The sequence below is a fragment of the Hesperophylax consimilis genome, chromosome 1, assembly GCF_061612785.1.
Source record: "Hesperophylax consimilis isolate HC1 chromosome 1, BYU_Hcon_1.0, whole genome shotgun sequence".
In the NCBI taxonomy this organism is placed as follows: domain Eukaryota; kingdom Metazoa; phylum Arthropoda; class Insecta; order Trichoptera; family Limnephilidae; genus Hesperophylax; species Hesperophylax consimilis.
The window spans coordinates 42,478,914-42,494,041 of NC_142836.1; the positions used below are offsets into that span (position 1 = coordinate 42,478,914).

Here is a 15,128-nt window from a genome sequence, read left to right on the forward strand (position 1 = left end):
AAGAGCGGTAATTGTTTAGTATAACGATCCCATTGACGAACAATGTCAACAAAGGGGGTTGGGTGGGATGACCCACCCAACCTTTAAAACCCACAACTTTGGTACTAGAGATTTGGCGAAAAACGTCAAAGGGCATAGAAAAACGAGAGGGTCAAAAACCCGAGCGACTTCACTGAGGATAGTGCGTTTAGTAAACTCGCGATCGAGGCATAAGACTTCGAATGAAAATGTATCATGTCGTGGCTCCCACTTTAATCCCAATACCTTGAGAATGTGAGAGTTATCAACATCCATGGACACCAAGTCATTGAGGCAGTATTCTGGAGGCAGATCGGCGAGTAATTCTGGTTTGTTACTAGCCCACTTCAGCAATTCGAATTGACCTCGTTTGAACAGCTCGATAACTTCGGTTTTCGTTTGTTGAGCTTGTTCCAAGCTGTTACAACCGGTGACGATGTCATCTATGTAAATATCCGAAGTTAGCACACGACGCGCTAGCAGTAAATCATAACCTTCATATTTGGTCAACTGTTTGACAGTACGACAGGCTAAAAATGGGGCGGAGGAGACACCATAGGTTACAGTGTTTAGTTGGTACTCTTGGATGGGTTCCGACGAATGAAAACGCCAAAATATTCTTTCGAAAGCACGATCTGGTTCTTGAACCAATATTTGGCGATACATTTGTCGTACATCAACAGTAAACACCACCGATGGTATACGGAATTTTAGCAAAAGCTCCAGCAGGTTCTTTTGAAGCTTTGGACCGATAAGCAAGGTATCATTTAACGAGGATCCGTTCACATCCGTCGCTGAGGCGTCGAAAACCACTCTTAACTTAGTGCTTGCGCTGCTTGAACGAAGATTGCAATGATGAGGTATGTGATACTTTCCCTTGTGCAAATCTTTTCCAGGAACACGAGTCATGGGACCACTGTGTAAATAATCAGTCATGAAAGCAGAATATTGTTCACGTAAGGTTGGATTTGCTATGAGTTCGCGCTCGAGGGAATGGAATCTACGTAAAGCGATCTCACGCGACCCTGGAAAAGAGATATCCCTTCCCCTTTCTCGGAAAGGCAAGGATACGATGTATCTTCCCGAAGTGTCCCGTGAGTGGTCAGTGTAGTACATTTGTTCACAAAGTTGTTCCTCAGGAGTGAGGTGTGAAGACTGGGGAATGGTGTCTAACTCCCACAGTGGCTGGACCTCTTCGTGGAGCCGGTCTTCGTTAGTAACGATGAAAGAATTCGTTTCATGAGCAGTGTTCGAACCAACTGAACCTAGAAGAAGCCAACCAAATGCAGAATTGAAAGCTGATGGCTGACGTGGACCACCATTCAAATTACCAGGTCTCAGAAGAGAAGAGAAAACCTCAGCACCCAAAAGAAGATCAATCGGTCCCGGTTTGTGACAGTCAGGATCGGCAAGAGGCAAGTCTCTCAACTGATGCCACGATGACTTATCTAGACGAACAGTTGGCATGTTGCCACAGATACTAGGCAGCGTAAGTGCCTTGATGTTGAAGAGAACCCGTCCCTTAACACCGATCTCTAATTGAATGATTCCTGACGTGGTTGCGGAAGATTGGCCTAAGCCGCTAACTCTCTGAGAACTGGCTTGACGAGGGATGCCTACAAGCTCCGCAGCACGATCGGTGATGAAGTGAGCTTGCTGCCCGAATCGATCAATGCGCGAAAGGTTTGGAAACGGCCGGACGAATCGCGAATGCCAACATTGGCGGTTGACAATAGTACTATGGACTTGTCTCCTAAGTTGGTCAGGACCTGAATTTTAGAGTCGGAAGAAGGCTCCTGGTCCGTAGACGTCGTGGAGTGTTGATACTGATCTTCCAAAGAAGCGTTTTCGTCTCGATGGAGCAAAGTATGATGTTTTTGCTGACATTTTTGACATGTAAACAAAGATTTACAATCTTTAAGATAATGAGAAGAATGAAGACAATTGGAACACCAACGGTGTGATTGAACAAACTGTAGGCGATCCTGAACTGACTTGAGGGCAAATACCTTGCACTTGGAAATGGAGTGGTCTTCCCCGCAACAGGAGCATTTCAGGTAAGTGGTGGAGTTCGAGGACCTATTTGTTTTAGGCTGTCCTTTCTTAAGATCGCAAAGAAGCGCTGAAGTGCGTTTTTTGGCAGCCTGATTAAAGTTCCGTGCAAGAGGTTTGTCAATAGTACTGCTATCGCGAGTCGAAAAATGTAAGTCTCGTACAAGAGCTTCGCATTTGTTATAAAGAAACTCTTTGAGTTTCAAATATGAAGGCAGGTCGGTAGGAGACTGCAGTTGTTCGAATGCGCATCTTGTAGGTGAATCTAATTTCGACAGAATTAAATAACAAAGCACGAAGTCCCAATTATCTATTGGGAGATCCAATTCTTTTAAAATTGTTAAATCCTCATTAAATACATCGAACACGCGACGAAATTCAAAAGGATCGGTAGACGGAAAATTTAAATTTAGCATTTCCCGCCAACACGTAAATGCGAGTTCACGCGCGTTACGATAGCGCGCGATTAATCTTTGATATGCTTCAACGTAGTGAGCTCCTTGTACTGGAAATGTCCGAATTAACCCTAAAGCTTCTCCAGATAAACATGAGAACAAATACTGCATGCGTTCGATGTTGGATAAAGATTTGTTTTCATGAATGAGAGCGTTAAACATGTCGTAAAATTCGGGCCATTGCTTGACATTTCCAGAAAATATTGGAATGTTTATTTTTGGTAATTTAACGTTTGTGCACGCATTCGCGGTTTTACAATCGAGAGACTGACTGGTTAACTCCTGGTAAATTTCCACAATTTGATAATACATCTCGTCAAAGGTTTCGCGAATTTTATCTTCATCAATTTCGTTTGTGTCATCTAAAGCTAATATTTCCGCGTGAGATGTTTCAAATTCAAGAACTATCTTTTCCAGAGTAGTATAATGCGCTAACAGTAAGTTGCACTTAGTTGCATCGTGCAAAGCGCTTTTTGCTATTTCATGTGTCTTAACTAACCTATTATTCGCTAATGTCCGTTTTCGGCGCAATGTTTGAATGGCTGGGGCCATGTTGAATAAACACGATTGGAAACGTACCCAAAAACGAAACAAAATAAAAATGATAATAATTTAATCTATTATAATTATATGCGCGGTAGGTCGTAAATACTCAAGCGCTAGGTACCTACCTAATTACTGTTCGAATTGATTATTATTCAATATTTAAGAAACATTCCACAGCACTATCCGTTTTGGCATAGATAGATTATAATCTTAAAGTTCCCTAGTTTCGGCACCAAAAATGTTCGAAAAACGAACAGGGGTTGGAATAGCCGCACTTTAAAGGGCTATTCCACACAGATAAAGTATAAATGAATTATATGGCTTGTGACAGGCGATGCAAAAACACAATACATAACGTTAATCCACAATCAACTTACCGGGAGGAGATGGTGAAATCTGCATAGTGAGCATCATCTGTCAGCACTGGGACGTTTAGCGTGGTTGTTAGCACTCGTTATTTTAGATTAAATTGCGATAAAAATACGTCTTATGATTATTCCGATTAGACAATCGGCGATCGAGAGTTGACAGGACGAACCGTTTTTGTGCAACTGCTCGGCCCACGGCCTCCGTGGATCCAGCTGACATGTGCGAAATTTAAACTATACAGTTCAAATTCTGACGATACGGTTGGTTAGTACACGGCCTGTCAAAAGCAATTGGCGTTACGGAACAACCCTTCTGTCAAAATTTTATCTTAAAATTAAACATTTCTAAGTAAATAACTTTCTTTCGATCCAATTCAAGTAACCAAGCTTTATGAATGGAGTCTGAGAGAATTTTAAATTAAAATCTATCTTAAGTCTAACATTTGCAGACAATTATCAAAGTTATAACAATCATAGCAATGCACTAGCCTTTAGCTGAATTCTAACGGAATCAATTTATATTTTCAGGCCTTCTCCACCATAATGATAGCTTATGTGTGCTTCTGCGCTTTCTCCACGGTGCTGAAGATCCGCGTGCTGAACCTGTACTACCTGGCTCCGCACCATCAGACTAACGAGTACAGTCTCATCTTCAGTGGCATGATGGTCTGCCGCCTCACTCCGCCGCTCTGTCTCAACTTCCTCGGCCTTATTCACATGGACTCACACGTCATCAAAGAGCAGGTCATGGAGACCTATTATACGCAGGTGTGTGTATTCATTTATTTGTCAGTGCCAATAGAACAGTCAATTCCTAAAAATACAATTTTAGCAGATTTAACATAAGCTGGTAAAGTGAAAGGTAGGAAAAGCAAATGAATATCCCGAACATGCTAGACTGATCACCTTTATAAATTTCGCACCGTTGCCTAGTTCTACTGATAGTCTGAATACCTGTCCAGCTCTCCATACAGTGGGATGTTCTTTCCATACACAAACAGGTCTCCAACTCCTCTTGGAAGGAGTTTATAATTAAATGGTTCTTTTAGATAAATCAGGGATTTATTAATACTCCACGTATTATAATGGTGACTCGATATTTGATCTAACTAGTAGCTGGCTAATTGGAATCTGAAACAGTAAGTTTCTCTGAGAGCCTTCCCACTGGCCCTGGCGACTACTGGCCACTGGCTCCATCTTGCGGACTTCCACGCAAGCTCTATGCACTGCCATCTGTGCGTGCATCTATGAAGCTCTTACTTCCCAACAGCTAGCCTGTCGTAGTCTTTAGGAAATACAGAATCTTACAATTGATTTCATATTCATTCTATGTACATAATTCTATGGACTTAAGTTTCTAGCTTAGGCTGTTTAGACTGCTAAATTTTTTTTTTTTTTTTAAATTTGGTTTCTTCTATTTATTTTAATGTAATGATACGTTTAATATTATACATATTATGATTTTATACATTATTTGAATAAGCTTTGTTATTCATGTGATTTTGTTATTTTATCAACATCCTGTTCTAGGGTAAACGTAATTATTTGTAAACAAATTATTATAAGCATTAATTACTCGCCTGAAACATCCACGCAAATTGAAAATATCTCCTGAGTAAAAATAAATGCCGCCGACGGGAATTCCCGAATTTTTACTCGGAAATATTTTCAATTTGTATAGATATTTCAGGCGAGTAATTAATGCTTATAATAATTTGTTATCCTTTGTGCCATGCATAAAAACCTTAAAAAAAAAATTGTAATTATTTATATTTTATAATGTTATGTTGGGTTTATCTAAAAGAATACTTATTCTGCTAATTTCTATATTTAAGGAAAAAACACTTTCTGCAAGATATGCTTTAAAATATTAAGATGAATTATCTGTTTGCGCCCGTGTGTACTCAATATGAATAAATAGTTTTGTCCACATACAAACTCTACGAAATCGCAGAATGCTTTTAACTGACTACCCCCCCGAGTATACTCGGGTGGCTATTATGTGCGGAAATTCTCACACCCGAGACAACTCGGGCAAACTTTACCTGCCAACTTACCAAAGACCACTGCTGAATATACTTGGGTGAAAATAAAAAAAGATTTATTTTATGTGGAAGCGAGACATGTGGAAAAGGTGTTCTTTTTCCATTTTAGTTACTGAAGGGGTAGTATAGGGGAATTATACCCTTAATTATGCTTCATGTTCTTTGTTTTTGTAGATCATGGGCCATATGGACGTGCTGAGCATTATATCGGACGGCTTCAACATCTACTTCCCCATGCTGGTGCTGGTGCTGTGTGTGTCCACCTACTTCTCCGTGGGGAGCCGCTTGCTGTCTGCGTGTGGCTTCCAGCAATTTGTGGGTGACGCAGAGCTCACCACAGACCTGGTGGAGGAGGGCAAAGAGATCATCAAGCGAGGTTCATCATAATCAATCTATTGTTCAATTAGTTAGATGTTGACAGCTCCATTGTAACTTATTTCTTTCTCATGTACGACGCTTGATACAGAAAGAGTGATTACAATGGAGCTCTCTACGGCAGAAACATTGCTTCTGATAATATATTATTGTAAATGACAGGCACACTTTTAAAAGCTTCCTTTGATTGATTTTTGGTATTGTTCCTTGGGAGACTATTTTAAATAAGTTTTACTTTTACAGAAAAGAGGAAGCGACAGCGCACCGAAGAATCCGCTATGAGGAGGAGGGACTTTCAAGGAAAACTTGGCGGCTACAGACCCGATGCAGGTAATTTAAAAAAAATATTTCGTAAGCCTGATGAGGTCAATCTGAAAAGAGTATCACTACAAACTTTATTTTTTTTTTATTTCTTTTACTACGAATTTTAAACAGGTTTGTGTCAAATTTATTATAATCATTGAGTCCACCAAGCAATGCAAGTTCGATCCTTGCAAAACATAATCGCAGTACAAAGATTTCATTAAATAATTTTCAAATTAAACATTTCAACTTGATTAAAAACAAACTATTATCTTCAGTTCAATGTGGAATTGTGTGATAACATATTTTTATTATTGTCAATAACCACTGCAATGTTAATATATATTTCTTTTTCTTTGTAATAAAACTTATTTTTAATTTTAACCCTTAGAATGCTGAGGTTTTTACGGTGACCTATGTATGGTGATCTCAGCATAAACTCCTATCCACTCCTATACAGGGTGTATCGGCACGTACCCGACAAACTTTAACCAGCTATTCCTTAGCACATTTGGAGTAAAAAATGTTATAGGCACTTTGCTGTCCCGTAACATTTTTTTTTAATAAAAAAATTATTATTCATATTTTCACCACATGTCACCAATGTTTTATCCTTGTCAAAGTTTGTAAAACCCATCTGGCAATATTTTGTTCAAGTTTCGTTGAATAATGTACGCACGTACCTACGTTGGCGCGCTTTTACAATCACAACGAAATGGCACGGCACCATTCGTCTCATTTTTAACTATTATTATTTAGTGTGTACGAAAGAGCGAGGACACTTTTTGACACACTTGCTAATAACAGCTGTTGAACGCGAGAAACAATGCAAATGACAGTGACGGAGTGTGGATTTTTTAATTTATTTTTTGTTTATGGAAAAAAAATTTTACCGGACAGCAAAGCGACCATAACATTTTTTACTCCAAATGTGCTGAGGAATAGCTGGTTAAAGTTTGTCGGGTACTTGCCGATACACCCTGTATAAAAGGACCTTAGTTTTTGGATTGTATTGTTGTTGGGGTCAATTTTAGTCAATGGCCATTTTTAAAATTCTTACATTAAAGGCACAAAAAGCATAAAATGTATGTTATTCATCAAAATAATGCTGCAGCTCTTTCTTACACACTAAATAATAGTGTGTAAGAAAGAGCTGTTGTAAATGAGATAAACGATGTACATAATATCTGCTTCCCCCAAAAGAGAAATTTTATCATACATCTCCCTCACACATATTATTGAAATCAAATGCCCCGTGCCGTTTTCGTGGGAATTTTAAAAGTACCCATTTTCACTATGCATTTCTCAGCCTTCTAAGGGTTAATGTAAATAACTATGTATTTTGTAATTTTCAAATCATAACAATAATTATTTGATCACTGCACAAGTAAATTAGATAAATTCTATAACTAGCAGAACCAATTTTTGTACATTCTTATCATGTTATGGCGGATTGTTCTTTAGAGATTATTTGCTTTAACGGGGGTACACAGACTATTCTACTGGAGCCAGTAAATATTCAATTCTTCACATTTAATGAGGAGGGTTGCAATGGACTTATTTGGTTTTGGCATGCAATGTTATTACATAATGTAGTGGCAAGAACTTTCTTTGTCAAATTAAAAAAGGAAATGGAGGCTGTTTTCAGTATTAATAAATTTTAGGGAAAATAATGCGTTCATAGGAGGCTAAAGTCAATTTCCTGTGAAAAACAAATAAAATTAGGCTCCTAAAAGGTTCTATGTGTTGGTTATGTATTTGGTTTGTTATTTCATGTTTGTAATGCTTAACTATGTATGTTTATTGTTTGTCTATACATAATATGGCTTGGGACGAAGGTAAAGAGTTATGGTCTGTGCATCTCTGGTTTAGAACAATAACTCGTTGCCAAATTGTATGAATTGCACATTAATTTCTTTTTCGAGCAAGCACCAAACAGTTAAACCTTCATTTTATGGACCTTTGTGTTTATAGTGTATTGCTTTATTACTCATTTCATTTTAGTATGCATTAGCATATTATTAAAATGCCTTTATAAATACATAATTTCAAATAAAATGTCATAATAATTATTGACATTTTTAATATCATAGACTTCTAAAATTTATTTTCTGTGACCACTCTGAAAAAAAAAGTTGAGTTATCTCCTTCTTCCTTTTAAGTCAATTTTCAATAATAATGAAGTTTCATTGAATAAGGTTTCAACTGTTTAGTAATTATTAATTAGCACAGTTTACTTGTTGGTGGCAGAATCGATGCTTTGGTTCACGGTTCACTGTCGTCTCATCAATCTCGTGTCAGTTTGAATGAAATAAATGATTAAGCATTTTGATAGATTTCCATAATCCAAAAAGGACACAATTTGTTTTAGCAAATGTGCTAACCATAATCTTTCGGTTATGTCTGTCATTCAAGTATTGACTCACAATATTATAATTCGAGTTTTTCAACACCACTTTAATTCTAGATTGGAACTTAATGAACTCAATCTTACTGCATAAATCCTTAGACACATTACGGTAAATTATGCGCTCATAATTTGGGTGTGGCATATACGTTGTATATGTTGGGGTGACACACTACCCTATAATCTTCCTCAGGAGAAGAGGTCATATTAATTGGGGAACTGCCGCGGAATATCATTTCTGTGTATGGGATCTGTCAATTTGACAGATGGCAGCCGCGTAATTACGGCGCTCCGTAAATTGTTCCTGAATTAATATTATAAAAACTACTGTTATGAATTATGGTTATAAAACGCATTAAACATATAACGTAAACTGTCACCCTCTTTAAAAAAAAAATTGATCATGCAGTTCCTATTTATAACATTAATATCAATTGAAAAATGCATCAAAACATAACCTGAGGTTAAGAGTGATCAATTTCATAGCTAAACGTAGCTCAAAGGTTGATGTAAAACTGGGCTGACTTAAATGTTGACTATTTAAATGAGCTCTGAGGATGTCCTTGCGGACTCAAACATAGTATACCTAATGGCTTATGGAAGCGTTAATTTGTGTGAATACAAAATCTGTCCCCAAATCCTTGGTAAATGTCGATCAAACTGTCACGAGTGCGCCACTAACCCTCATGCTGTGATGTGAAGCTCGTGCGGGTCTGCTGAGCTCAGGGAGCGATCTGCCCGCGCCTTACACTGACCGCCCCCCAGGGTCCCCGCAGCCCCCCGGGCCCCCGAGCCCCGTGGACCTCACGCTGGACGAGGAGATCGGCCGCCGCTTCGGGGCCTCCACGCTCTACCAGTCTGCGCTGCCGCCGAGGGGGATCTTCGACGATGTCTAGACTACTCTGCAAGTCTCCATTCCGCTCCAGTGCGCAGCAGTCTACAGCAGATTTGGCAAAGGTCTGCGTAGATTTTGCAGAAGTATACATCAGATTCTACAAAGATCTATGTGTATTCTGCAGAAGACTACATACATTCTGCAAGAGTGTACTAGATACAGCAGAAGTCTACATACTTTTTGAAAGAATTTACACACCTGGGTTCAGCAGAAGTCTATATAAATTCTGCAAGAGTCTGTATAGATTCTGCAAGAGTCTGTATAGATTCTGCATACACTCAGTAATCTACACCAGATTCTGCAGTATGTAGTAAGGTTGACTACTAACTATCAAATTGTGTAAATGAGCCGATTTGTACTTGGAAACAAACATGGTGAAATCCTTCCTTAGTAAAATTATAATAAATTATGAATTTTATGTGAAAATTTCCCTGCCAGAACAGGGATGATTATTATTTATTGAATTTCTACACTATGGTTTACTTCATGTCAAAGGCTTTTCAAATAATGTTTTTTTTTTGGGTTTGACCAAATTGTTTCTAACTGTATGCCCAAATACTTAGTCGATAACCGTGATAAAAATATAAAATGTTATTAAAAAATATATGTATCCTAAATGCATTCCAAATAATTATAATTTTTAAAACTTAACATACCGCAATTGTTTTTATTGAATTAATTATAGCTTATTATGAAGTAATTATTTAATTTAGCTAATACAACATTAAAGTAATATTTGTTGTGTATATTCATCTCTAAAGTTTTGTCCATTTATTTAAAGATCTTATTTTTGCTTATTGTTAATAATTTTATTTAGCTTAAATATTATATTATGTATTAACACATACAATAAGATTTGTATGCACATTTCGATGCATACTGATGTGACAATTTTTCATGCATTTGTATCAATTGATGGTGTGTATCGAATTTTCACATTATTTTGAACCGTGATGCAGGTAGTTAAATTTATGAATACTTGAATATAGTTGATGTCAATTGAAATTTGTAGATACTTATGTATTTACAACACTTTAGGTATTATTATTTTATGAATAAGATTAATAGCATATTTAACCAATAAATGGAAATTTAAAAATACCCAGTAATGTAAACATTCATACCTTGAAGTTGAATTTTAGACAAAATAAAAGCATTTTGTTTATTGATTGAATAAAATATTACTTGAATTAATTTTTGGAAATATGTTATGTTTGTGAAATGCTTTATTTACATAATTTTCATTACTGGTATGCTTTCAAACATCGTTAGTCATCATTGGTGACATTAAAATCAGATTTAATTTTTTAATAGTCAAAATATTATTGATAATCAGTGGCGGCTCGTGACTTTTGGGTGTACTAGAGTGATAATATTACTAAAAATGGCACTATTTATGTTGTTGTAGCTGAAAACGATTTTGTATTTTTTTTCGAAAATTCGATTTTTTTATGAAGATTTTCAGGAAATCCGTGCCAAACTGAAGTGTCCTGAAAATTTTCACACAGAAAATTCTTTTTCAGCTACAATAACATTAATAATGCCATATTTTGCAATATTAGCACTCTAGTACACCCAAAAGTCACGAGCCGCCAGTGTTGATAATTAGACCACCATCAAAGAGAGTTATAATCTGCATAATCCTTGCATCACTAATTGTGATTTTCTGACGTGCTTCGTCATAAATATTAAATATTTTTATCGCGATTCTGGAAAATAGAGTATTTTCTATTTTTTTTTTTTTACTGTGTAACAAATTAAGAAAAAAAAATCTAAAATTTAAAATGCGACATTATTGATTTGCCAGGCAACGTCACGTCACGCCAGGCAACGTCGGTGACAGCCAGCTAGTAGCATTTTCTACATGGCTTTGTAGCCTATGCAAACATTGATCAATTTTAAAAATAATAATTATGAGTGTAAATATCAAAATTACACATTTTAATACGATGATCAAAATCAGAAAAACTTCTTGAGAGTTTCACTGTATATGAATCTTCGGATTTATAGTACAGACCTTTTCAGTAAAAACAATTTGTTCAGAAAAGGGAGATATCATCCAATATCCAATGTGAATAGGGCGTGTCAGAATTGTGTCTGATGTTGGAAGGCAGAAATTGTTCTGTTAAGGACTGATACTTTTAATACCGCGAATCGTCGGCTTGCTGTGAAAAGTCACAAACATTTTTGTAGATTCTTGACCATCATCATCTTCTTCCCCATGTCTTATTCGGGTCGGGAACCCATCGCTTCAACAAGGCGCCCCCAGCGCCCATTGTCTTGGGCTAGTTCAGAAGTGGACTCGGTTTCCCCATCTTTATCTGGAGAAAGCAACCAATGTGTCTTTTTAACCCAGTTGTTTTTTTTTAAATAACTTCATTGTCTTAAATACAGATCCACCAATTTGGTCATCAATATGTAGTAACAATATGAAACATAATTTTTTTTCAAGACATGCATAAAAGGGTATTTATAAAATTTTTCAAATGACGTATATAATTTTGCAGTTATGTAATGATTTTTTGCAGCAGGTCAAAAATATAAAGTTGACGTTTTTTTTAATAGAATATATATTTTATGTGAGATTGTTAATTTTATCTAATGATTATTATTTAGTTTTATACTGTGTGATGTGTTTGTAGAGTTTTGAAGCTGTCATCTGCGGGTTAAGTACTATATTCTTAAAGCTTCGTTTTTTCTATGTACAATATAGTAGAGACAAATATACCATGTATTTTGTGGTGACCGGGTATCTCATCAAAATCCCAGTTCAACCCACCTACAAAAAGTGATAAAAAAGTCATGAAAAGTGATGAAACAAAAACTAGGTTACATAGTCAACTATTTAACCTAGTTTTTGTTTCATCACTTTTTAAAGGTGTGTTTAATTGTCTTTTTTATGAAATATCATGGAACCGTATTTTGTGTTAGTTTGTATTTTAATTTATCGTCTGCCAGCTTTGACGAACGAGTCGTCTGTTTTTGTATCACCAATGTTAACCAATTATATTTTTTTGGAAATTCACTTAATTTTGTTTTGGACTGTTTCCAAACTACAAAACAATGGCTGAAATTGCAGAAGGGAATAATCATATTTTAAAACATTTGAAAAAAACAACATTCTGATTCTAGGATTTAATTAATTGGGTAATGTTTTTTTTTTTTTAAATTGGTATTGTTTTTAATTTTTAAAAAAAGCAAGAATCATTCCCTTCTGTCTTTACATGAACCTAAAAAGTTGTGGATGGAGCTATTGGAGAACAATTTGAAACCGCGGGGTGAGCGGGAAGATGCATGAAAAATACCTTAACTTAATTTTTTTAAATGACATCCCATTCCTCGTCTCATAAGCCATTATAACTGCATTAACAACACAAAAATAAAAATATTATTTCAAATGTTTGTCATACAAAATCGCACTATTGCTCTGTCCAGGGCTTTTTAGGTCCATGTGTCTACCGTTGTTGCTAAAATTGTTAAAGCAATTTATAAAAAAAAAAAACTACTTGTTGATTTAATATTGCCACGGCTGCTAATAACTGCAGCATTGAGTGATTTTTGCGAGTTAGTTGTGTTAGCCACCTCTTAACGTCCCACATTATTTAACAACAGGCAGCAGATATGCCCTGTCAACCTAAATAACGCTTGGTTTTTTATTAATGTAAAATCAATAAAATGTTATTACATATATAGTATTAGTTTCTGTTAGTTTGTATGACAGCTGTTTCAGCTTTCAAAGCTGATTACAAATGTCTTTGAACGGCGGTCACGCAAAAGAATATGCAACTTGCTGAATGATTGATTTTAAATTATAAAAATAAATCATATGGAGTTCTACAAACTAAATAAAATTGATAATATCACATTGGTGAATTAGCAGCGCAATTTAACAGTGCGATTCAGCCGCATACATCGTTTTGTATGTAAATCGATCGTGCAGAAAGTCTGTAATGTGTATGTATACCCCTGCGATTTACATACAAAATGATGTACGCGACTGAATCGTGCTGCTAAGTAATCAACGTGAAACTAGACTTAAACCATAAATAACAATGCTTTGTTGGTTGCCTAAAAAGTGAATGCATCAAAATTATGTAATATTTATTACATCCAACAGTAAAACCATGTTTCTAGTATAAATATTTATTGAGGACAGATGGAAAAACAAATATAAAGCTTAGTTAATACACGTATTATGTAGTTAGTAAGTCGCCTTATCCGTGCAGACCCTTGAGGGTGGAGTGGAGTCGCACCAGGGTCTAGGGCTGGAAGAGCAGCTTGGTCTGGACGAGGCGGGACCGAACCTCAGGGGCGCTGTCTCCCACCAGTTCACCCTCGTATTTGGTGTACAGCTTCTTCAGTTCCTCCAGGCTCTGAGTATTCTTGGATTCTGGAAAGCGAAAACGTCAGATGTGATAATGTGGGACACTTTGTTAAGGAAATGTTCATTTTGTTGCAGTGAGGAACGTTTAGCGTTACTTTAATTTATTAATTATTTTGATCCTAACTAAATTTTGTGAGAATTTAAGTATAATGGTATCCAAAATTTACTGCACATCCCAATTTCATATCAATGTAATGCAGCTATTAATTTCGGCGACCAACAAAATTGTGGTAATAACTTCAATAAACCCTATCTATCTTTCTTGAATTGTTGAAGTTAAATTTACAACATCAAATATGTTGGAATTTTTTTTCTTTACTTTTTAACATTGTAGGTAATTAGAGAAATCTGTCCCTTTAGTTTCATGTTAAATGTTTTGTTGATCTATATCTGTTTTGACAAAATGTATCCTCGCTAAGACACAAATAAAGATAAAATGAAAGCAATTCTTACCCTTTATTTTCTTCCCTAAGGTATTCATAACATTCAGCGCTTCCTTCCTGAGTCGGGTGTTCTTACCTATGCCTGGAAAAGGAGAACAGAAGCATGAAGAAAGGGTTGGGTTATTGAAGCAAAGGGTAGCAATGGATAATGTTTCATTCAAAGTGATGATGGATAATGAAAGTTCTGTTATTATTTTATTATGGATGAATTGCTTCACCGCAATAAAAAAAAAAAAAGAATTCGAAAATTAGCTTTGAAATTTTATGAATTGTTCAAATTCTGTGAAACAACCCATCCTAACTATGCACATAATAAATATGAAGTTTGTTTTCATGGTGTGTATGTGTTTTGTTTTTTTTTTTACACATGCGTGTAATTTTACAGAATACACGCCTTTGCAAGCATTCAATATTATTTTGTATTTATATTTAGTCACTTCACTCTGACATCCTACTTGAATTAAATGAAAGGTAAAAACACAATATCGACGGTCCCAAAGAACAATGTCGGATGTGCAAATTTATAGTTTTGCAGTAGAGCTGTTTAAAGTTTCATTTCTGCAGTTTTACTGTTTTTGATAATATATTTTTCCAATTAAATAAATGGGGGTTAATGCAAAATATCAAACAATCCTATATTTCTTGATCTCAAAAACAGTAAAAAAGCAGGAAAGAAACTTTAAACTTTTCAGGACCGTCGATATGTACTAAGTAGGCACTTAAATCACATTATCTTTTATTTCTTAAAATAAAATTTACTAATTTTCTTTTTAAAAAGTGTCTCTGTGTTACTATAGATAGGTGTGTGCATAAATAAAACAATTTGAAATTTTAACA

General features: G+C 35.8%; 2 protein-coding genes across 3 annotated transcripts in view; one reads left to right on the forward strand and one right to left on the reverse strand.

Annotated features, from left to right (window-relative positions):
- The window catches only part of LOC149426951 (LMBR1 domain-containing protein 2 homolog), a 30,913-nt gene extending 17,462 nt beyond the window's left edge, over nucleotides 1-13,451 (forward strand). The window contains exons 6-9 of one of the 2 annotated variants that reach the window (XM_089634307.1): nucleotides 3,968-4,207; nucleotides 5,659-5,860; nucleotides 6,103-6,189; nucleotides 9,272-13,451. In XM_089634307.1, coding sequence (XP_089490433.1) covers nucleotides 3,968-4,207; nucleotides 5,659-5,860; nucleotides 6,103-6,189; nucleotides 9,272-9,465 — 723 coding nt within the window. In that variant the 3' untranslated portion in view covers nucleotides 9,466-13,451. The remainder of the gene's footprint in view (nucleotides 1-3,967; nucleotides 4,208-5,658; nucleotides 5,861-6,102; nucleotides 6,190-9,271) is intronic. The other variant, XM_089634315.1, reaches the window with a different exon arrangement.
- Nucleotides 13,452-13,591: 140 nt separating this feature from the next.
- LOC149426952 (proteasome-associated protein ECM29 homolog) overlaps nucleotides 13,592-15,128 on the reverse strand; it is a 46,121-nt gene continuing 44,584 nt past the window's right edge. The window contains exons 33-34 of the mRNA XM_089634295.1: nucleotides 14,302-14,373; nucleotides 13,592-13,854 (exon numbers count right to left, since the gene is read on the reverse strand). Coding sequence (XP_089490421.1) covers nucleotides 13,724-13,854; nucleotides 14,302-14,373 — 203 coding nt within the window. The 3' untranslated portion in view covers nucleotides 13,592-13,723. The remainder of the gene's footprint in view (nucleotides 13,855-14,301; nucleotides 14,374-15,128) is intronic.